Raw genomic sequence first — 25430 nt, 5'->3', positions numbered from 1 at the left:
CCTGTATTCCCTTCCTATCTTTTTTCAGTTTTTCTGCCTCCTGCAGCGGCAGAACCTTTAAAGCAGGTGTATAGTGTCTGCACTCTGCAGGAGGACTTCTCTGAACAGGCTAAAAAAATGCAAAAGCTATGTCTGCTACTTTGCTCGCGCAGGTCTAGCAGGTACAAATGTACCCTGCTCCTCCACAGCAAAATCACATCAAATGCCTGCCTCTTCCTAAAAGTGTTCTTTGGCAATTCAAGATAAATGTTGCAGTACCTTGCAAGCATATAATACTGAGTGTGTGCTTGTCTTCGGAATAAGTTTTCCTCTCACCATACATAGCATACCTCTTTAACAGAGATTCTATAGATGGTCTTGCAGCCACAGGTGGTATATACCGAGTACTGTTGAAGAAAAAATCCTTAATCTGGAATGAAATTGAGTAAGTCAATCCCTTATTTAAGTAATTACAACAGAACTCCTGAAAGTTGCCTTCACACTGATATGCTATGAAATATCTGGCAGTTTGAGGCTCTGAGAAGAGTAAGATGAAGGAAAGATTCTCTGATTGGCCAGAAAATGGACCATATAATGCTGTTGAAAAGTTGTATATCATCTTTGGCTTTTCAGATGTTGTTTGTGTATAGGTACACTACTACTGGACAATGATTACATCACCCCACCCTCCCCAACTGATGACGTGGAATATGCAAGCCTGTGAATCTATGAAAGATCCATAGCTCAAGAACGGCAATGACCCCAACTGCATATAAAAGGAAACATGAAGGTGCCGGAACAGCCCCCTCACTATTGGGGGTTATTCTATCTCAGTTTCTCCACAAATATGCTACAAATGTTTTACATTTCTACATTATTGGATGAGTCCTTTTTGCAACTCTGAGTGTTTGAATAAAATGTAAAGATCATCACTCATGCAAAAAGATTAACTTTTTAACTAAAGGTTTAATGCCTTTCCCCTACAAAAGTAAAAAAAGGCCAAAGGGATGTGGGTACCCACATTCTGTATCAGTATGGAATGCATGATTGATCAGGCTGTACACATCTGTAATTGTGGGTTTGACCCATGTCTTAACATCAAAATCTCAGATATTCAAAGCCCCGGGGGCAGAGCTACAGTCCTTTATTATTATTTTTTATTAATGTGTGTACACCAGCTAAGCATTGTCTAAATGCTTAAGAGATCTACACACCTGGTAATTTTTCATTTCTTTGAACAAAAGTAGAGTTTGATTTAAACATGCTATATGAAAATTAAAAAGAAAGATAATAGAAATGCATTAAAAAAAATATTTGTACCTCAGTTGCCATTTGTGTGCCAGGCCTTTTCATCATTAGCTATAAGCACCATCAGTTATTTCTGTATTGTTACAAACACAAATGTGTCTATGCAATTTCTGTCAAGATGAATACTTTTAATTTTAGAATTTATTTATAACTGTCTTGTACAGAAATATTTTGACTTAGCGAGGGCTGCAAGACCCATTAACCACTCCTCAACACATACAAAGAAAAAATAAATCAAACTTAGCGATGTAATTTCCTACTAACTGCTTTTCAACAGAGCAATGGCTACATTCAATAATGTGCGTGTATTCCGTGGAATAACATGGATCTCTTCTCTTACATTCGCTAGATAAAAAGAGGCATCTAGAAATACCAATTTATTTCACCTACCGTCCTCAAAATAATATATGACTATTTAGGATACATTTCTTCAAAATAATCAATGTGTGGTGGCTGAAGTATATCAAGAGCTGATAGTACCTGTTGAATGAAACAAACACCAAATTATTTCTCCCAAGAACAGAGACTATGTCAAACCTTCAATGAAACAGCCGATAGAATGCACTGCACGTAAAAAATGTACTTTAAATGCTGTTTAATTTTTAGACATTTAATTAGATGGTTTTATCTATTGAATTCTGTCGAACATCAAACACTATGCAACAAACTGAATAGAATGCCATTGATAATGTGGGTTAGGATCTAACAACATTGCATGCCAGTATTTGCAGGATGGTCTGTCTGATCTCCATCAGAGCTGTCCCTAACATCCAAAAGAACCAGTGAAACTCCTAACGTATGCAGCTGTTAGAATAGCGCTCTTCTAAAGGAATTAGCAATTCAATTCTCAATCCCAGCTTAGTATGTAACAACTTGTATGCTATTTAAGGCCCACATCAAAAGGAATAGTCCAGACTCAATATGTTGATCTAATGAGCCTTCTTTTTCCACTCGTTTCGATCTTGGCCTGTGCTGAATGCAAACTTTCTCAAGACCCAGGGCCTGATTTAGAGTTTGATGGACGGGTTACTCCATCATAAACGTGATGGATATCCCGTCTGCCGTATTACGATTTCCATTGGAAATAATGGAATCATAATGAGGATGGGATATCCGTCACATTTGTGACAGACTAAGCCCATCTGCCAAAATCTAAATCAGGCCCAAAGAATTCAATAAGTACATACCCATAAAATATTAGGCAAACAATAATATGCATGTGCAGCAGTACAACATGAAACAGACCGATGACAGCAGAAAGATAAAATAAGGGTTAGGAAACTTGGTCAGAAGTGTTACAGCTAAGGATCATTTTTGTGTAAAACGTTGTGTCCTTACATGCCGATGTCCATTTTGCTGTGATTACATTAATCAAAGCAAATCCCCAATATACAACTCATTTCGTTATACAATGGGTTATGTTGTGCAGAATCCGTGTCAGATACAAACATTAATACAAACATTAAAGTAAGTTATTTTCTTGGTCAAATAAATATGCTAACTTCCATCAGTAAGTATTATCCAGTGGTAGGACAGGAGACAGCTTCCAAAACCGTACCAGTGCACCTTCTTGGCCAGGAATCACCTTCTGCGCCAACCTGCTACTTCTAGTGGACTCTGGCTGGTAACCTGAACCTGCCACGTGCTGAATGTAGGAGATGGTTATGAGATAGGGGTTAAGGGTACTGATTATTACCATAAAGGAAACCACTGCATAATTTTAAATTAATCACACTCCTATTATCAAACAGTTGGAGGTTGAGGTACAAATAGAAATCTCTACAAAGGTATTCCTGGATATGACATCTACATTTTAAGGGTTGGTAGGCTGCATCTCAAAAATATTAGCCAATTGCAATATCAATTTCTTGTTGGTGCATGGACCGATGCATTCTGTTATTTGGATTCTTATATTACTTGAACATACTTTTTCAGAAGTCAAATACAGTTTAAGTTATTTGACCTTTATTTTTCTTTTTACTTTCAATTATAAATCTAACATGAAACATTCAACATCGTACAGAATAATGCTTTGACAAAGTCCATGAGTTTGTGCTGGAGCGCTCCAGCACGAGACTTGTCTTTTATATGTCGGTGTTGTGGTCTGTGCATTGAACATGGATCCCTTGCAGCGTAGAGTATTTGAAAGCAGCATGCAATGCAGCCCACGCGACTGTAGCATGTAGATGCTGTCCTCAGGTCAACAAAGTTGGATGTATTGCGTTAAAGTTATGCTTGAAAGTTAAATCGCTTCAGCTGTATTTGACTTCTGAAAAACTATTCTCAAATAAGATAGGAATCCAAATAACAGACTGCCTAAGGCCAAGCACCAGCAAGAAAATGGATTTGGTTTAAGTGTCACTATAGCTCTTTAAAACGTACAGCAAGAGTTTCAGAGGCTGAAATTGGCTAAAATGTATGGACTTTCCTTTCAGGCTGAATAGCTTCAAAGAAGAAACGTTTATGAGTAAGAAGCTAAATTTCACAATGTAGTATAGGTTATTAACATTTGCCATGTGGTGTTAGACCCAGAGAATAATCCAATAGTAACGGATGTTCTCTAAAGGGCGAAAATGTGCGATTTTTAGATCGTGTTTTATTATCTCATTAAATGAACACATTAATTTGGAGTTTTTGTAAAAATTCTTCAGGGAGTCTGGAAGTAAAAATTACAGTCCCTTTGTTTAAGCCTTTTCACATAGTGGGCACTTTTCCAAAATGGGAATCCTCACAAACACAGCTTGGCTCTGCTTATGTACAGAATGTAAGAACATCTGTTATGTGATAACGCTTAAAACAAAATTGATAAACAAAGCCAGCAGGCTTTAAACTTACCTAAAGCTTTTTATTACTTTGGTAGAAATATAAAAATAATGGACAAGGATGCAGAACAATACTGCAAATTAAAAAAGGCCATAAGATTCTTAGGAACACACTTGTATACTACCGTCCATAGGTTTGATAGTTCACTTTCAAGGATGAGTAAACCATCAGAATCACATTTATTTAAGTATATATATATCAAATCCACTTTTCGGATTTCATAGTGAAGAAACGCATTACTTACCTGTAACAGCAGTTCTTCAGTGTTGATAGCTCTCATGGATTCACATGCTTGTATCATTACTCGTCCTCAAGGACCAACTCTGGTCACCTTCAAAAGCAGAGCACCACACAGTAATAAAAACAGACCAAGAAAAAATTCACTTTAATAAACAATACACCTCATCTGAAATGACCTAAACTTCGGCCAATGTGGTGACGGAGCTATTAACCACACTCACAATAGAGACCACCATAGCTCTGGTTTTAAATCACTTGTGTGAGCAGGAGTAAAATAACTAGCAAGCCTGTAAGTAAGTAGAAGAGAAGGCCGCATCATATGAATGCACAAAAAGATACAAATGAAGGGGAACTGCCGTTAATAGCTGGCAAATGAACTTTTATAGAACAGAAATGTAAACCTGATTTGGCTAGGCAAAGGAAATATGGAAGAATTGCTTCTTTCTTGCCACTTGGTCGGATCAAAGTTCTTTTCCGAATACCAGATTCAGAATCTTTTCCATTTCAGTGAATAAGCAGAACGTGTTGATGGACGTTTTGCCTCCTTGATTGATGGACGTTTTGCCTCCTTGATTCATTCATACAGTCTTGTGGCAGATTCAAATGCGCGTATTGTACTAGCTCAGGAGCCATGCTTCCAAACTGAAAGAGGAAAGACTGGGGTGAACCATCTGGCCTCCAAACTTCATGAGAAGGTCCGGTATGTACAGCAGCCTCATGTGTGGACAACTCAGGCATGTGGAGAAGGTCTGTGAACCACCACTGTCAGGGCCACTCTGGAACCATCAAGATCACTCTGGCCCTCAAGTTAGACAATTCGATGAGAACTGCTGGAATAAGGAGGATAGGAGGAAAGCCTTAGAGAAATTTGCTGGACCAGTTGATCCATAGGGCATTCCTCAGTGTCCCTGGATGGTAGTGCCTCGAGGAAAAGTCTGGACATTTTTTGTTTTCTGTGGTTGCAAACAAGTGTATTTGAGGACATCCCCACATGTTGGATACGCTTTGTATAACCACATCATGAAGAACCTACTCATGGTTCTCCTGAAGAACCCTACTTAGGGAGTCTGTTTGAACGTTTTGAACCCCTGGAAGATACGTTGCCGTGATTCTCAGGTCTATGGCTACCAGCCCATGCAAGAATGTGTGGACTTTGTGAAACAATGGTCTGGATCTTGTTCCCCCTTTCTTGTTCAAATAGCACATTGTTGTTACGTTGCCCGTCTGGACAAGCAGGGACTTTGTCTTGAAGAACGGGAGAAAAGCCTTCAGCGCAGGATGAACCACATGTAGCTCAAGGAGACTGATGTGAGAAGTCATTTCTCTCGGAGACCATGTTCACTGAATCTGAAGATGATCCATGTGTGCTCCCCAACCAAACAGAAAAGCATCTGTTACTATTGTCTGGGAGGGGACCTTTTGATAAAAAGGCATCTCTTGAAGGAGGTTCATAGGGGATTACCATGATTTCAGGGACTGTACTGCTTTGGGAGACAGAGAGATCTTGTATTCAGAGTTGCCTGAACCCTGATCCCACTAATTGTCCAGATACTCTTGAAGTGGTCTCATGTGGAGATGAGCATTTGGGACCAGAAATAAGCACAAGGCCATTGAGAATAGGAGAGATGACACTGATCTCACTGTAGGATGGGAGACTTTCGTGGGATGGGAGACTTCAGATGGATCAGTCTCTTCTCCGAAAGATACAATCTTACTTGTACTGTGTCGAGGTAGCCCCTAGGTAATGCAAAGACTGGACTGGAGAAGATGTTGTGTTGTTGCCTCTAGTTAATGGAGGACATTGATCGTACTTTGATAATGGGCCTGGTCCTCTTGTTGAGGTAACACCTTGATAAGCCAGTCGTCTAGGTAAGAACAAATGAATATTCAGAGTTTCCTGAGATGTGCTGCAACCACTGCCATACATTTGAAGATTGTTCTGGAGGCCGATGTGAGACTGAAGGGAATTACCTTGTATTGGTAGTGATTGTGACCCACTACAAATCTCAGGAACTTAGTGTTTTCTGGCTCTCAGAATATGAAAGTAGGCATACTAGAGGTCTATTGTGAAAAGCTAGTCTCCCTTAATGGATTTGTGAATGAATTTAATGAACTGAAAGCATTTGAACTTTCTTTTTTGGATCCATTTGCTGGTGCCTTTAGGATCCAAGTATGGGCCTGAATTCGACCTTGAGGAGTTTCTTTTTCACCCAGAAAACATGAGGAATAAATTCCTTTGTCTTGTTTGTGAAGAATGATCTCCACAGCTTGCTTGTGCAGCAGGATGTTGCTTTCTGATGTTAACAACTGCAGATATTGGTTGGATGTTTTTTTGCAATATTTGGTGGAGGGCTGGTACACCCAAGACCATACCCATTCCTTACAATATTCAAAACCCAGGCATCTGTTGTGATGGATTGCCACTCCTCCAGGAAATGAGAAATACTTCCCCATACCGGAGTGGTTAACGGAAGAGGGGGAAGGAACGCCTCATTGTTTGGAGCAAACAGGAGATTTTCCTGCTTGGGTAGGTTGAATGGTAGGCCTTCCTTTAGGGGGGAGCGATGCTGTTGGTGTTGAAAAGGTCCTTGCTGTTGTTGCTGATGCTGACCTTGCAACCAGTGAGGGATTTGAACATCTTTTTGAGAGAACATATTATGCATGTACAAGACCACATTGGAAGCTGGTTTGCCTCTACCTATTTATGAAAAGCCACCACTGTATTATAGGAGTAGGCTACGGTCAGGCACAATTTGCCTCCTGTGTGATCTACATTTGCTGTTAATGAAGCAAACCACAGACTTTTTTTGTGGGAACAAAGGGATGGATCAATCCTGCTAGCCGGTGCAGAACAGGGGAGCTTGTTAGTAGTATGCAAGAATGGCGCCATAACTCAAGCATTTGCACAACAATAATACACATGACAGAGACCTGACTGATACCAGAGGCAGGCTGCCTTTAAAATTACTATCTTGTAATATGAGAAGGCTCAATGATACCCGAAAGGTCAAACCAGCATTACCTACTTACACACACCTAAAATAGATGTAGCATTTGGTCAAGAAACTCACCTATCCCAGCGCATGCAATGAACGTGAATCAAGAAAAAGAGCGTTTGCTGCTTATATCCTTCCCACCATAGGAGAGTGTTGAAAAAAATAACCCACACTGGTGTTACTAAGAATTAGCTTTATTAGCCATCACAAATCCAGTCAGTACAGAATGTTCGCTGCTGACAGTTAAGATAGATGGGGAAACCATCAACAGGAAGGGGGGGAGCAAGGAAAAGGTATATGCCTCTGGATAGGAGGAATACAGGTTACAACACACCTCTTGGCTAAAGCAAAGAAAAGGCAACCATTGGTGAGAAATGACGCTAGTTAAGGTCTATATAACCATTATGAAATAACCTAGGGAGAAAATGTACTCATTACCTGTGTGAAAAGAAGTCTAAGATAAGGTATAGGAAGAATACATAACCATAACAAATAACATATGGGGAAAATAAAATAATAAAGTATGTAAGACATCTACAGTATGATATACATTACCTGAGTGCAAAGAAAAACTTAAAAGAACACATTGAAGCATGTACTATTCATCCTAAAACAATCTTTATGCCACCCAGAGGTTACGAGTTGTCTCACTGTGTGCCCCAAATGTTCACCTCTTCCACATTTTTTTGAATAGGTTCTCTCAGTGAGTGGGTGTGGAGATCACACCCAACAATATTATCCATTCCCCACATTTGGCCATTCTCCAAGTTCACCATGTTCCTACCACTATGGTCAATTTTCACAGGTGATGAGAAACTACTTCTATTAATTCTCTTTCCTCTTTGTAATTCCAAACAGACCTAATCTCCTCTACAGAACGATGGTTCCTTCACACCCTTCATTCGGTCATTTTTAGGCCGAGCGGTAAGGTTCGGCCTGCTGTATAATTTTAAGTATACTATTGAGTGAGTTCCAGCATTTTCATTTGTTAGTTGCAGTGTACTTCAAAAATTCTTGCTTGCTGGTGGTCAGTTCTGCCTCTTTGTCCTGCCTTTTTTCACTTTGGGAGCAGCACATAGTACTGTGTAATTACACTATGTACTGTTTATCTCTTCTGTAAGGGACTTTTTTTTGGCATTTGCCTGTTTCACCTTAACAGTGTGAGTGCTTGTTCAGTTACTCCTCTCCACCAGCTCCCTCTGTAAACATAAACCAACAGCAGAGGGGGGCTTTTCCAGGGCAGACTCAACCTCGCTCTCTTCCTTTTGGTATTTTCAGTCTGTGTGGCAATAAAAGTCCAATCAGTAATTTACAATGCTATGAGCTCTAACTCGAGCAAACACGAGACTATTGCATTTCAAATGCTTGCTTTATTTTTGTTTGGCATCCAGGGACATGTCTTCCTGCTTTTATGAGCTAAAACATGACCCGGATTTCAAAAACAAATCCTCGGCCGGATATGCGTCTCGCAAATGGACCCGAGAAACATGAAACAGTTGGTCTCTCCCACTGCCCATTCGCAGCATGTCACCATTTAAGAGGCATAGCAGAATCACCGACCCTTTGCCGATCAGTGCTGCTCTGAGCTCTAACCAGAGCAAACACAAGACTATTGCATCCCAAATGCTTATTTTCATTTGCTTTGGTTCGAGTTTTCTGAATGTTGTGTTTTTGGGATCTATAGTAATACGGATTGAATTCAACTATATTGTATTCTGCTTTAATAACTGTTTAGTGTGCAATCGCTTTGTGTTTCTGAAGTTACCACTTTGCGTTTTTTTTGGGTTGTTCAACAAAACGCCCTGAATCCGGCAGTATTGTATTTAATTTTAATAACTGTTGAGTTTAGTGTGCTATTGCTTCACTTTGTTTTTCTGAATTTGCAGCTTTGTAGCCTTTTTACTGACAAGTTTCAGACTTTGGAACTGGTCAACATCATATGATTGTGGGCAAATCACTTCATTTTTATGAGCGGCTTGTTTTAATTACTAACGGGTCTGAAACCCTGAAGAATCCAACAAACTTACAACCCTGTTTGACTGAGTTACTTTAATTCTCTAAAAGTCCATATTCTCATTTCACACGTAAACAGACAGTGTCAGGATTAGTGGAGCCAAGAACTAAATAGGCATCATAATCTCTCATCCGTGAATCCCTCCTCCTTCCTCACCCTGTGCAAACACTATCTGTTTCAGAGGCCCGAGCCAGGAAGAAGCGCTACCTTATTGCAAACAGGACCTCCTCGTTCTACTCGGGAAAGTTGTGGGGGCAGTCAGTATGACTGAAACTCCCTGAAGTGGACCAGAGCACACTGTCTCTCAAACACGGTGGTATAAGTAAACTTCAGTCAAAAACTTTGAAACAAGTGTTTTTGTTTTCTCTACAGCAGTTGGGATGTTGATGAAGTTGGCCCAAAGAAGTAGTTTATCGTTGAACAGAACATATCAGCCCAGTCACCACTTCTGTCCTTAAGCTGGTGCACGTGCTCCACTAGCGAAGCACCTCTCAGACATGCCCGCCCTTGAAAAATGACCATAGATATAGCGGATGCTGCAAACTCAAGGTCTCTTATCATGGACAGGGTTAACATGGGCTCAGTGTCATTCGCTTGTTGATTGTGGCCAACTTTCCATCCTCGAAGTGAAACTGTAACTGGGCAGGTTTCAAAAACATTCTATTTGCAGTGGAAATAAAAAGTAATTTTATCATATAGTGCTAACAGCTCAAAAATATTTATTGTATCGACAATTGCAGGATGAAAGGCAGAGTCAGCCTGGTGATCTACAAAGTACATTAAGTAACACACTCTCATTGTATTTTTAACTCCTGCCATGCAAACACGTCTTTGAAGCAGGTGCAATAACTCATTGAGCTTTCTTAGTGGGATTAAAATCGGAGGTTGTTTAAAATCAGATTTCTTCAGCAGGTAAAGTCATCTGGTAAACAGTTTTAGTAGGATTCCAATTATTGGCCTTAGGGTCACACAGGTTTTGCAACCACAAGTGTTTGAACCCACATAGTTATGCTACTGCCTGGGACTGCAGCTGGGGTACCGCAAGCTACACATAGGAAGATGCAATTTGGATGTACTCCCACTGAAAAATGTTTTCTGGAATGCAATTTGTGACCTCCATGTTACACCCAGAGAGTTGATACAGGTTATTAATTAAAACTGAGCTATCCTACCCGGGTGGGCCCCTGTGACTTTCATTCTACTCACAGGTCCCTGCCACCAATGCATATCCCAAATTATCTACGTGTCCTGCACTGGCTGTGCACAAGCTGCTCTCCCCCTGGTGGGTGTGCCGGGCTGACCATGCACAGCCCTTATGGGGGCTGCTGGAAAACATCTAAACCTTCAACTGACGTTGCAGGGGGCATCTAATTGCCTGAAACCTTTATACGCAGTTGCCTGCAATTTCTGTAGGTCCCTTCCTTGGTGAGAATTATCTGACTTTTTGGAGTCTATCGTGGCTCCGATGTAAATCTATCCTAAGATTAGCTGTTGTTGCCTTGAGGTGAGAACGAAAAATTCAATAGGCAAGCCTAGCCACAGCCGAACCAGGCTTGCTATCTAACCACACAACAATGTAAAATATGATAAAATCTCTGCAAAATTCAATAAAGACTATTTCTTAGGCATGTGGAAACTTCGACATTAATACATCACATTTTAGCACTGCCCTGAGAAGTACTTTAAAAGTGATAGTTTTTTAACATTGTGAACTAGGAGGGGAGACAGTTGCCATGTAAATCCTCTACTTGGCCCAGATTATAATAAAGCAACAATGTAGCCACATCAAACACAACAGGTTTTTGTACAACTGGTATTCTGAAATGACCTGATAAGACGAAGGAGTTGAGGTGAAATAAAGTGTTTGCCTAAGATCACACAAATAAGGAATTCTGGTTTCACTTTGTACATGTCAGCCAGTAAAGTGCTTTATATATGTGTGTGTCTTTCCTTTTGTTGACACTTTTCTGAAATATTTTGCTCTTTTCTGCAATTTTTATATAGCCGAACTCGACCAGAAGGTTTTGGAGCACTTTGTATTACAATTACAGAAGGACATAAAACATTCATTTATATTTTTTGGGTGGTGGGGGGCACCTGGGCTCGTTTTCGCAATGTTTTGCTGTTTTATATAGTGCGATTCCAAAGGTTACATTACCCAAGGTTGGGTTAAATTTTTAATTTTGGGCATGGGAAGATTGTCATTTGATCACAATCACAAGATGCAGATGCTATGTTGCTGCACGCTTTGAACACACAGCATTCGCGCTCGTGGGTTGCCATTTTATCTTCTTTGTTGTAAACTCTCCTTCTAGCTTTCTAGTTTTCTTTCTCGCCTATGGGTTTTAGTCCCCAAGCCACATTACAATCTTCTGTACGTTGTGAACTCTCTCCCAATACTATTTGATTTTTCAACATTTTTTTATTTGCTTTCTAATTTACATGCACTTCACTATTTGATAAGGAACTGATTTAGTCCCAGGTGCGCTCAGAGTAAGGCCTATGGAGAGCTCTACATTATGGTTGCATGTATTGTGCTTTTAGTTGTCTGCATACAAACTTTATTACAATAACTTCTGCTGTTGGTTGTTTACAGCTGCGATTGAGGTGCTACCAATTTTTAACACGTTTAACTATGCTTCCAATATCAGTGTATACAACTTTTATTCTTTGACGAGCAAATGAACAAAACGCAGCACGATCCTCTCCTGGTGAGGTATCGGAGTAAGCAAGGGAGTTCCCAGAACTGCTCCATTCCTCATAGCAACGGGAAAGTCTGAGGCGTATAAAAAGAACACTACCCATAACCAGACACTGCAGCCTCAAGCACAAATAGAGGTGGGAAGGGCATGTATTTTGGTCTCTACATCAGCCAGTTGTTTTCGAAGGTTCCTTCGTTTGAAAAATACAATGCTGCCGTGTCTGGAAGGTAAACTAGAAAATGAGTATCGAGGTAAAGAACGGTATTTCTAGCTGCAGGCTTCTCTGAACTCTCTTGCCAATCTTATGTAGTTTCCTCGGAAGGAAAATATTCAAAGTGGGAGAACAAAATAAACTGTTTTTCCGTTTACCCAGTTCTGTTTTTTTTTTTAGCCAGGAACTCTGCATTGTGCGGCTTGTAGTTTTGTGTTTACCTTTTTGAATATGTGCTTGTCCAGTGCAAACAGATAATAGGTCACACATAATTGGTCGATGAGATGCTGCATGGCATTCAGCCACTTGGCAGTTGATTGACTCCTTATGCCAATGAGCTCAGTGGGTGTCTTTAGGGTCTAGCGCGAAAGAGCTCTAGCCTGTTATCTCTCTGTTGGCTTTTAACCTCGCCCACTCTTGCTATTCATTCTTTGTTCTGCTTGTTTTAAATGCTTCATTTTTATTGGTGCGTTTTGTGTAATGTCCCTCCTTTGTGTGCAGAGTTCTCTCATAGGTGATTTCACTAAGTGTAAGGCCCCTCCTCCGGTTTCAGTTTGCCTTACATCCCAGCCGATATCCTTTCTAGACATTCACGCTGGGAGCCAAGAACTCACGCGCTTATGCTCAAGGCAGCTGTGGCGCTTTGAATTTACTTGCTTGTATGAACTGTTTTACTTTTCATTTTCAATTCATGTGGCAAGAAAAGCCCAGTTAGGAACTTACAACTCTAATAGATCTAACTCGAGCAAACGCAAGACCCATTACATTGCAAATGCTTGCTATTCTTGAACTTAGATTGGTCGGATTAAATCCTTTCTACAATGTCAGACCTGTTCACCTAGGTGGATCATATTCTGTTTACCCATGAAGCTGTGATTTTAGTGCGTAGATCCCTCTGCATAAGAGATGCAAACCACTTCTCAAAGAACTCCTTAATTTGCTCCGAAGTAAATTGTACCCCATTGTCTGTGATTATTAGCTCTGTGGTACCCTCACTACAAAAGATGTCTCTTAGTATAGGGATTGTTAGACGTATTCACTTGGTGTACACATTCGGCAATTACGCAAATAGAATCATAAGCAACAATAACAAAAACGTTTTGCACAGCAATTTAAAACTGAGTGGGCCAATAATGTCCAGAACCACCTTGATACAAGGTTTATCTGGTACACTCACAGGAGACAAGGATGGCTTCCTTAATTGGACTGCCTTGACACTGTTAATGCAACTCTCACAATTCTTTACCGTTTCTTCCACCATTGCCTCTGTGCCTAGCCACCACTATTCAGATAATACTTTACTTACTCTTTGTGAGACTCCGACCCGTGACCCTCATAGGCCAGACTAACAATCCTTTGCCTCATCTCATCAGGCAGGATGATCTTGTATTCCTAATGCACTACATAATTTCTAATTATAGTTAGACCTGGCATCCTTGGCGTGGTCTCCCCAGTCTTTTTTGCCTCTGCTTCCCATGTTTTGAGTGAGTGATGGATTCTGTTTTTGCCGTTTTTGGTACTCTGGGCACTTTACCACTGCTGACCAGTCCTAAAGTGCAAGTGCTCCTGTGTAAATTGTATGTGTAATTGGCTTTTCCAGGATTGGCATATTTGACTTACTAGTAAGTCCCTAGCAAAGTGCACTAGAGGTGCCCAGGGCCTGTAAATCAAATTCTACTAGGGGTGTTGGAAATGGCTCTTTTTGCAGGGTCATCCCCAGTCTTTTTGCCTCCTTCCTCCTATTTCTTCTGACCTGTTTTAGTTGGCTTTAGGACTCTGGGCACTTTACCACTGCTAACCAGTGCTAACGTGCATTTGCTCTCTGTGTAAAGTGTAATGTTCATTGGTTTATCCATGATTGGCATAGTTGATGTACTGGTATGTCCCAAGTAAAGTGCACTAGAGGTGCCCAGGGCCTGTAATTCAAATGCTACTAGTGGACCTGCAGCACTGGTTGTGCCGCCCACATTAGTAGCGCTGCAAACATGGCTCAGACCTGTCACTGCAGTGTCCGTGTGTGCAGTTTTAAACTGTCTATTCGACTTGGCAAGTGTACCTACTTGCCAGGCCTAAACCTTCTCTTCTACTACATGTCAGACACCCCTAAGGTAGGCCCTAGTTAGCCCCAGGGGCACAGTGCAGTGTATGTTTAAGGTAGGACATATTGTCTAGTGTGTTTTATATGTCCTAACGGTGAAATACTGCCAAATTCGGTTTCCACTGTGCAAGGCCTATCTCTCTCATAGGTTAACATGGGGATTCCTTTAAACATCCTTAAAGCGCAGATTCCCTTTGAGAGCAGATACAAATGTGGAATTTAGGGTCTCTGAACTAACAATTTTAAAATACATATTTTAGTGAAGTTGGTTTTTAAATTGACTATTTGAAAATGCCACATTTAGAAAGTAGGCATTTTCTTGCTTATACCATTCTGTGACTCTGCCTGTTTGTGGATTGTCTGTCTGGGTCAGTTTGACAGTTGGGCTGTTTTGTACCTCTCTAGACAGTGACACAAAAGGGGACAGGGTGTAGCCTGCATATCCTCATGAGGCATCTGAGCTAGAGAGGAGGGAGGAGTGGTCGTTCACACCTGAAAGGGCTATGCCTGGCCTCACACAATGCAGTCTCCCACCCCCTGATGTGCCTTTGGGGCCTGGCCTGGCCAAGGAAGGATCTTGCAAACACTTGAGACTTTGCTTTGAAGGTTGCCAACTTCAAAGGCAGAACTGGGTGTAAGAAGAAGACCGAAAACCCCAGACTTTTAGAATCTTTCTGGAATCAAGAGGAACCTCTGCAAGGAGAAGAGCTGAAGGAGGAGTACCGTCCCTTTGCTGTGCTGCTTTGCTGGACTGGCCTGCAGTTGCTGCTTCTGCCTGAAAAGAGTGCAAGAGGTCCTGCTTGAGAAAATTCTCCAAGGGCTTGGGGCAGAGCTTGCCTCCTGTTGAAAGTCTCAGGGACACCAAATACTTCAGTTTCCTCGACCTGCAACACTGGGAACTGTGTGTTTTGTGCTGTTCAAGAGGAGAAACCACCAAGACGCTGCCAACGACCCGCTGGCCTGCACTGTGACCTGCCGACGCAACACGCAGTCGCATTGCCCTGCTTCGCACTGCGACCCTGGTCTCCCCGACGCGGTCATCGGACGACTTCACCAAGTGGCTGCTCGCACCGCGACCTGTGGGCCTCGCACTCCGGCATCGCCTGCTCACACTGCAGCCTGGGCATCCCCAACGACGACGCTCCTGCTGACACCGGCACCGTGGCCTGTGGCCCCCACTCGTGAGGTACACGAAGCACCGTCTGTCCCGCACAGCAGCCCTGGTCTACCGACGCCAGCACCATCGACTCCAGTGTCATCACCAGGCATCCTACCTGCACAGTGGCCTGTGGACACCGCTCGTGAGGGTCACGAAGCACCGTCCCGTCCCACACCCCGTGCTTGGGCCTACCGACGACAGCGATTCAGCAACGACGCCACCGCTGCCGCACCGTGACTTGTGGACACCGCACGTCGCACCGCCCCACTTCACACCGCAGCCCTGGTCTAACAGACGCCACTGGATGCAGTCGCTGAGCCGCTGCCTGCAGCGTGACCTGTGGGCACCGCACATCGTCCTGCTTCGCACCGCAACCCCGACGCCATCCACACCAGCGCACCTGACTTCATCAGCCTGGAGTTCGATCTACAAAGCGTGTGAGCTCAAGGGCCTGACGACTCCTGCACTAACTCTAGAACTGACACCGCAATGCCGCTCTACGGAGCTCTCCGCGAGGATCACGATGCCTTGAAAATCTAACGTACTTTTTGTGGGACTTCCCGACACCATAGCAGGCCCGCAATCCATCGGCCGGCCTAAACTGTTGGTTTTGCATTTTTGAGTAAATCTTGCAGAATTAATATTGTTATTACTGTATGTTGGATTTTTATTGTATTTGGTCTTGTTTTATATAGATAAATATTGGCTATTTTTCTAAAACTGGTGTGGTGTCCTTTTGTAGTATTTTCACTTATTACTGTGTGTTATGTGTGCTTTACACATTGCTTCTAAGATAAGGCTGACTGCTCGTGTCAAGCTACCAAGGGGGTGAGCAGGGGTCATCTGAGAGGGTATCTCCCTTATCCTGACTAGAGTGAGGGTCCCCACTTGGACAGGGTGCAAACCAACAGCCAACTAGAGATCTCATTTCTAACAGAGGGCCTGCAGCACTGGTTTTGCCACACCTATGAGTAAGCCCTGTAAACATGGCTCAGACATGCCACTGCAGTGTTGGTGTGTGCAGTTTTAAACTGCCAATTCGACCCACTTGCCAAGCCCAACCCTTTACTTTTTACACATGTAAGGCACCTCTAAGGTAGGCCTTAGGTAGCCCCATGGGCAGTGTGCAGTGTGTATTAAAGGTGGGACACGTACTGAGGTTTACATGTCCTAACAGAAAAATGCTGCCAAATTCGTTTTTCACTGTTGCAAGGCCTAACTCTTTCATAGGTTAACATGGGGGCTGCCTTTAAATATCTTTTAAGTGCAGTTTCCCTTTGGGAGCAGATGGAAATGTGGAGTTTGATGTCCCTGAACACACAATTAAAAAATACATCTTTTGGTAAAGTTGGTTTTTAAACTGTCAGTTTGAATTTGGCACTTTTAGAAAGTGGACATTTTCTTGCTTCCATCACCGTGAGGCCAGATTTCACACGCATCATCGATGGGCGTCAAACTCAACGTGAACCTGCGCGTATCCGAAGTGCCCTGTCTGGAAATCGATGCATCTCTCTCCTGCGGGAGAGAAAAACGATGCATCCCCTTTCTGACCGGAGAAGAAACGACACACGGCCTAACTTGCGTAAGGAATTGACACATCGCTGACTTTTCCGACGAACGCTTGCCCGTGCTGCTTTATTTTTGACACAAACCAGGTACTTTGTGTAAAAACATTTCCTTTGTTTTCTATGGGTAAGACTCTTATTTTAAAAATCCATGTCTTGACTTGTGTATGTTGGATTTTTTTTTAATTTTGGTCTTGTTTGATTTAGATAATCCTGATGCCTATTTTTCTAAACTGGTGTGGTGTCCATTTTGTAGTGTTTTCGCATTATTACTGTGTATGTTGGTACAAATACTTTACACATTGCCCCTGCGTTAAGCCTGACTGCTTGTGTCAAGCTACCAAGGGGGTGAGCAGGGGTTGTCTTAGGAGTGTAACTCTCTTACCCTGACTAGAGTGAGGGTCCCTGCTTGGAAAGAGTACAAACTAACTGCCGACCAGAGACCCCATTTCTAACAATGCTAAATTTCCACCTAACTTCCCAATACCTGACAAGATCATTAGGAAGATTCTGGTGCATTTTGAGCCATCCTTCCTGAATCTGTTTGATAAGCCTTTTCATTTCTTCAGCCTCCTCCATTTTTTCTGCCCACTCTCTTTCCTTCAAACCTGACATGTTTATTTCCAGTATCACTTCCTTCTCTAGGAATTCTTCTTCCGTCATGGTTATGTCTAATGGCACACATGATAGGTAATCCGCAACTACATTTTATGGACCTGGTAAGTACTGAAGTGTGCACTTGTAACTTTCTAGCTCTAACACCCAGCGAGAAATGCTGGGTGTGGTCCTCCCTGGTTCCTTTGTGGTGAAAACATACACTAAAGGCTTAGAGTCATTTTTGATAATAAAAATAATTCCCGAGTAAGATTCCAAAATGCTGTACCGCCCAGTAACAAGCAAGGGCTTCCTTTTCTACTACGGAGTAGTGTATTTCCACCCCTTCTAGGGCACAGGAAGCAAATACTACTACGTAGTATTGTATTTCTGCCCCTTTAATGGCATGAGGAGCAGATGCTACAACTTCTTTAGTGACTATGACAATCTTAGTGAGGCTGACTCTGAATACTTTATTGCTAGCATCAGTGGTCAGTATGGTGGGTTTGTTGGGGTGGAATCTAACTAGGAAGTGGGGGTGCAGTAGCTATGGCAAATTTTATTTATTGAAATGCTTTCTGGCAGTTCTTATTCAAAGAGTACATCACATCTTTTCATAAAAGGGTGCATAATGGTTCTACTATGCTCACAAAATTAGGAACAAACTTAGAATAGTATTCCCAGGAAGGATTTAAGTTTTCCTTGGTTATTACAAGCTACAGACTTCTCAGTGGCTTCCACTAAATGTAACTTTGGTTTAACCCTTTTCTTTGAGATTACTAGTCCTAAATATTCTACAGAACCAACTCCAATGCAGCAGTTCCCTATAGAAAGCCCTGCTTTCCTGAGTCTCACAAAAATGTCTCTTAAGGGATCCTTGTGTTCTTTTTCGTTTGTGCCATATATCAGCATACCATATTGCAAGCACAACTTGTGATCAATCCCAATTAACACATTACTTAATTCTTTAAAAAGCTGCTGGGGCTTGCTTATATATTGGAAGGCCTCTAAGGGGGTCACAAGCGAAGTGATGTCTTGAAGAGGGGTGGAACTCCACTTGTTGGTAAGCTGATGAAAGGTCTAGGACACTGAAACAACTGGCATCTTTGATCAATATGATTATCTCATTTATACGGGAAAGCGAGTGTCTAATCACCCAAATATTTGTGTTCAAAATCTCTTAGATCCACACAGTCTTATCTCTTTTCCTCAAGACTTAACGGCAATCACTACTGAAGCTAGCCATTATGAACTCTCAATCGTTTCTATGAGTCTTAACTTCAGCAGCTTATCTAATTCATTGAAAAAAGGATTGTACAGCAGGTGAGGGATTGGTCTGGCCTTATTTGCTGGAGGTTTTGTATGGGCTTTTAATTGGATGTGATGCTGGTAGTCCTTCAACAACCCCAATTTATTTGTGAATACCTCAGGAAATTCCTCAGAGACATCTTTGATCCACTGAGGGGACAGGGTCTAGGCTACTGGGATCTAATTTATTTCCTAGCTCCTTATGGTGACGCCACCAAGAGGTTCAAACCCTATCTTGCTACATATACCTTTCAACTGTGCTTCTGCCTTTCAAATCAATCTTCATTACAATCATTCCCTCCAACGGAATGGAGTCCCTTTTATACCTACCCTATTGAATGTCTGTTTTTATTAATTCATTCAGTCTCCTAGGGAATAGCCTGTCAAAAACACTTTGGTCAAGCGGGGTGTACAGGGAACAGGAAGCTGCATGTACCATAATACTTTTGTTAACAAAGGCTATGTCACAATAAGGGAAGTTAATGTTATACTTCCCATTCTGAACTGGAAGATCAGTTTTCTGTCTTCCTGAGGCACAGTTTCAACTTGTTAAATCTGTTTGACATTCATATCCCTTCATACTCTGGCGAAATGTTCTTTCTTCCTGTATTTTGACAATTTACATTTCTTGCTTGACATACATTATTAGCCATATGAGCCACACTCCCACATCTATAACACTATCCTGCGTGTGAGCTGTGTATTTGCTTTGTACCTTACTTTTTGTATTCTACGGTTTGTTTATAACATTCAGCTCAGGACTACCTTCTGTACCAGTTTTCATTTCTTTGCTGCAATTCGCTGAATGCTCTATGCACACAGCAATATCTATGACTTATTTAAGGTCCAGATTCTTAGTTGATAACTTCTCCTGCCGATGTGGATTATTGGTGCATCTCACCAATTGATCACATATTACAAAATCTGTGAGTGACCCAAACTGGCTGGTATTAGAAAATTCTCATAAAGCAACGATAGACATGTTTACTTTCTCATTTTTTCCTTGTATTCTCCCAAAGAATTTGTGTCTTTGTAAGACCACATTTATTTTCCTTCCAAAATGCTCTCGAAACCTTTTAAAAGTAATTTGGTAAACATCCAGCTGCGAGTCCACCTCATCCTCATCCTGTTCTAGTGTTTATCAAATTTTAATACGTTTTTCTACCTTCCACTCCTAGATTGTGAAGTAAAATGTGCTGTTTACGCAAGCCATACATTTCTCGTCCCCAATAGCTGAGGTATGATTCAAAAGCTTAGCCCATTGTTTCCAAGGAAGATTAATTTCGTGGCTGTGACATACTTGCCGCTGCCATCTTGAATAAAAATTAATTTTATCGGACCACAAGTGGCAGATTCTACACACCTCTCTGAAATACTCTTCACTTAGCAATCGATTGTGCAAAATAAAAATATATTTATCATAACCCAGGAGACAAGAGAGAATTACATACATGAAATAAATACAATAATTATACATGATATGAATTAGAGTTGGTTATGAGTCAGAAATCTGAATGCAAATATAAGATCACATACACCATATGTGAGATGAAATACATATATCTTGGTTTCTTTCACACCATGTGGAAAGCATTGTCACAGGATTGTTTATGAGTGTCTACATACCATAAGAGAGGAAAATTCCCTTATGAACAATTCTGTCCTCTACCAACAATGGTGAACTTGAGGTGAAACTCTTCCACAGGCTACAAATAGTGTAGGTGCTAAAAAAGAAAAGTCAGCGTACAGTTGCGTTGATGGCCGGTGAAAAATTCAGCTCCTCAATTCATTGTGGATGTGTGCAGTCACGTAGCTGGCCGGTGAAAGATTTTGTCTATGAATTCAACAACTTAGCCAGAGGGAACTGCCCAGACCAGCCAAAGGCGTCCCTGGTGAGAAGAAAATAAACGTGTAAGCTTCACCGCATGGTTCGATGAGCTAGATAACCTGACAAATCTGGTAAGGAAAAGCTACAAACCCCACCTTGGGTGGGCAAGATCGGAAGGCCCATCCAGGGGCGTCTTCGACACAAACAGCACGCACCTCCGGTTCCGGAATAAATCTAATCACTCTGCATAGAGGTGTCACCACACCAGCGCACCATGGGTGACAACTCCACCTGGGTGTCTTCAAAGAACGGCTCACTCCTCAGCGGGATACTGAAGCTACGCAGATGGAAGCCCAGTCAGGTAGGTGCTGCTGTTGATTAGTCCTTTACAATCCTAATAGCAATGTACCACCCTCTGTAGGGGAGACATGGAATTGGACACTACTTTGGGTGATGGCAGCGCTGCCCCACCCAGCTCAATCATCATTAAAGTGTTGTAAAAAATAATCCATGCGTGTGTTACTGAGAAGTAGCTCTATTTGCCATCACAAATCAATGTTTGTTACTGACAGTTAAGGTAGAGGGGGAAGCAATCCACAGGGAGGAAGGGGGATGTGTACAGCGAGGAAAAGGTATATGCCTCTGGCTAGGAGGAATACAGGTTACAGCAGTCAGGGGAGTGATAATATGGTTACAGAAAAATACCCACTTAGAATGACTGAAGGAACGAGGGATCCAGAGGGAGGTATTTGGTCCTTCAATTGGGATAACCACAAGGATTCTCAGTTCCACCCCAATATTTTTCACCACAGGGCCTGTCATCAAAAGGGGATACTGTCTCCAACTCGCAAGGTCATGGTCCGATCGCCACTGGAGTCTACCGTGGGACGCTGCCGGTCCGGCTCTGTATCGGAGTCAGGCATGACAATGGAACTTGGTGTCACTAAGGGGCATCGCAGCACTGAGTACGCCGCCACTGAAACAAACACCAGAGCAGGTCACAAGTTTGCACCCCGAGCGAATACAGATCAAAGAACGGAACAAAAGTACTTGATTGGCCTAGGGGGCGAACCTCTCTCGCATTACCTTCCAAACCCATGGGGCCAGAAGGCATTCCAGAAGGAGCGGCTTGACCAAATATGAAGTGCATGGCCTCAGAGAACTTTCAATTGGATGAACGTTGCTCCAGCTCTGGGAACTTCTGAGAGGCACGGAGTGGACCCAGACTCAGCGGGTGACGTGTGGAAGTGTGTTGTTTACACGCCTCGTCCGATGACTTGAACCGGCAACTTGAAGTTAAAGAATGCTTTGATTTCTTGGCCGCTTTCTTTCGGTGGGACCTACCCGATGAAGATTTTGACCTCAAAGATGACCAACGGGTGCCAATCAGAGAGTGGGCCCAGGACCGTCCTCATGACTGGGACCTGGAGCAGTGCAGATTCCGGTGTCAGGTGACCAGGAGCTTAAGGACACGGTCCCAGACCACCCTGTGGTTCATTGTGCGGAAGTCTGGACAGGCTTTGGAGTCCTAGACCAGCTCCAGACACCACTACCAAACCAGTTGTGGGTCAGTCCCGGACATCTGCCTGTGACCGACCACAGGATTTAAACCCCATAGATTCTTTGGGGCTAAGCTCAAAAACAATTGACAAAAAGTTTAAAAAATAGAGTCTAAAAAAGGACTGAGGTAACTCTCTGGATTTGCACTTATGGTGCAGAAAGAAAAGAACTGATGTCAATGCGCTGGGGTGGTGGCCTACAAAGGCACCGGGGCACATCACTTCCGGTGCGGACAGTGATGATGATATTGAGCCAATCAACGCCACCTAATAGCGTGCAGAGGTACTGCTCAAGAATTTTTAGATCCAGTTTAAGGCCTGGGGAATATTCTAATGTTAGGATATTCCTATCTGCCAATAACCTGGAGCAGATGAACAGTAGAGTTTTCTAAAGAGCACATTGACAAACTACTCCAAATATACTTGAGATGCATTCTAAGGTCAAAACAATTGACAGGCCACCACCAGCTCTCAGAGAAGCAATAATGGTCACTTTCTTAAAAACAGGGAAGTCTGGATGCCTCTTGTGCTTCTTATTGACCCTTATTGCTGCTGAATATCGAGGCTAAAGTCACTGCCAATAGGCTAGCTTCTTTTATGAGCATGTGTATGGGGAGATCGAGGTGCAATTGTCACCTGACCCTCTATTATGCCTGTATGGCATCACAAAATGCACTAAACATTAACTCAGGCTTGCCGATTTGACTATGGCCCTCTTTAATCAACTGATCCCCATGTACTGGAAAGCCACACAGCCACCCTCAACTGACTATTGGTTGTGGGTTGCACTTAGATTGGTGACTGCTGGCAAGGGACATACAGGCGAGGGGAGAAAGAGGTGATGTCACCTTCTGGGACACCTACATATTTATACACCAGGACAGATTAGATGCCCCCACTTCAGAACTAGTATAATCTGGGACTCCCCTACCACCTTACACTTGCTGGGGTGTCTGACAGAACGGCACCGTCAGGGACCCGCCGATACGGAAGTCTATTACTTCCCTACACCTGTCATCAGATCTAATTTTTTGACATCTGTGTCTGCGGGCACAACGAATAGTGCATGCTTGCATGAGATGGCTTGTTTCTGCCTCCCTGGAGCTCTCCCCGCCTCCTGTCACACTTCCTGATAACGTGTCACCCTTCAGTGATCATCTCCCACCCTCCCGGGTCCCACTCCATTGTGTATTTTTGCTGAACAGATATGAATCAATGGCGTTAGATGGTTGAATGCAGAGAGACAGCCCACACCCCTTGATTATGGGGCTAACTCAGATGCCAGGTACTGTGGCTTAAACACACACACCATCTCTTTCTCCATTCTGCTATGAAAAGTTATGTTACATGTATGTGATTATCTACCTCTTCATGTGTTGACACAAAGGTTATTTGTTACATTGCCTATACATCTTTCATTGCTAATGTAACAGCTTGTGAAAATGCCACTAGACACTAGAGACATTTAAAAAAAGGCCAGCTTATTTTGTGTATGGAAAAGTATTACATGTTTGTTCTGAGCCATTCTCTCTTATATAATCTTAACTAATACAATTGTTTATATCTATCCAGCTGCTAGGGTTTTTGGAAAACTGCGTGATATTCTGGCAATTAATGATAAGCAGAGGTATCTATCAAGGATGCCCCATTTACCCATAACTGTAGGTTCTGGCATGGTGTCACTAGTATGCAGATTTCAAGAAAATCAGTGGGACAGAGGGTTAATTTTGCAGGACATCATCTGACGATCTCATTATATGCGGATGACATATTAATATGCAAGGGATAGCACATTTATACACATTTTAACTTGGAAGGTTTTCTGCTAAACAGATCAATTTGAACAAGTCTCTACTACTCCCAATGACGAAGGGACATGTGCAGTGACATATCCATTATGACAGATGAGTACGTGCGCTACCTTGGAAATATGGTACAGACATCTATTTACAACAGTTGTTACAAGGCTTATGGCCTATAGTTAGGGTCGAGCCTGCGAGTGTATGCGCTTGTGCATGTGTCTCATATGCAAAACACTGTCGTGTTCAGTAAAGGGCTTGGAGCCCACCTGCAGCTCACCATTTGTTGGTTTGTCTGGCACTCTTCTTTACTGTCTCGTAATTCGTCAAGGAACGCACGGCATCACTTCTGTTTCTCTGTGTGGAGCAGGGATCAAGCACCTATTGATGCTGCTCCCGACGTGATCGAGGTACTATTTGTTGTTTTTAATTTCGAGAGCCCCGCAAACAGAAGGCTTGTTTGTTACTGGCAAAAACGTGCCCAGCAGGCAAAAAATTGCAATGTTTTCTTTTTTAAAGATAACTTTATTTTATTTTATTTAGCCAAGTAGTCTTTTGTCAGTTTCTTCTCATATTTTTGTTTGTTTTTGCTTGTGGATGATGTTGTCAAAAGATGACAATTAACTTGTTCTAAATATGCGAGACCTATTGCATTGCAAATGCTTGTTTTCCTAGATGGGACATTCTTCCCTTGCACACTGGGAAAAAGATAATTTTAAGCAAAGAAGCTCAACTAACAGAACAAATTAAGGTAGGGCTTTGAATCCGCATATAAAAGGTGCAGAATGAAAAGAACAGACAGAAGCACATGGGTGGCGCTTATGTGTGGGACAATTGTCAATTCCGGGTCAGAATGAAGTGAAGTCGAAGCCACACAGTGCCACCCACTGGAGCACAGAAGCAATGCTGTTTAAATCTTCCAGATCCAGTATAACATCTTGGTATGTTCAAAAGGTGAGGAATAGAATTATCCATCAGAAATAGATAATCACCCACCAAAGGAAATATTTGCACTCCATAAATACTGCAGTACCACACACAATGAACTGACAGGGAAGTCAGCTAGACCCACTTAGCTGTGTGACTGGAGGTTGAAATCAGACAGTGAACGGACTAGGCTCGGAGTGTCCTTACTTGCTGTGTATATCAATAAGTGATATCCTTTGGACATGGGAGATCAATAAACAGTAGCAGATGCCAAAGCTAGGCATTGCCATTGTTAGAGACTTTTTAATGGAACAAGAGGG

The 25430-nt window shown here is 42.3% G+C and overlaps 1 protein-coding gene across 1 annotated transcript in view; it reads right to left on the bottom strand.

The window, feature by feature from the left end:
* The window catches only part of NLK (nemo like kinase), a 762154-nt gene that overhangs the window by 409653 nt on the left and 327071 nt on the right, over positions 1 to 25430 (bottom strand). The window contains exon 3 of the mRNA XM_069226972.1: positions 1712 to 1767. Within this exon, the coding sequence (XP_069083073.1) occupies positions 1712 to 1767 (56 nt within the window). The remainder of the gene's footprint in view (positions 1 to 1711; positions 1768 to 25430) is intronic.

The sequence above is a fragment of the Pleurodeles waltl genome, chromosome 3_2 (genome assembly GCF_031143425.1).
Source record: "Pleurodeles waltl isolate 20211129_DDA chromosome 3_2, aPleWal1.hap1.20221129, whole genome shotgun sequence".
NCBI classification, from domain to species: Eukaryota; Metazoa; Chordata; class Amphibia; order Caudata; family Salamandridae; genus Pleurodeles; species Pleurodeles waltl.
The sequence above is the reverse complement of the archived record's forward strand: the minus strand, read 5'-3'. Positions and strand labels throughout refer to the sequence as shown.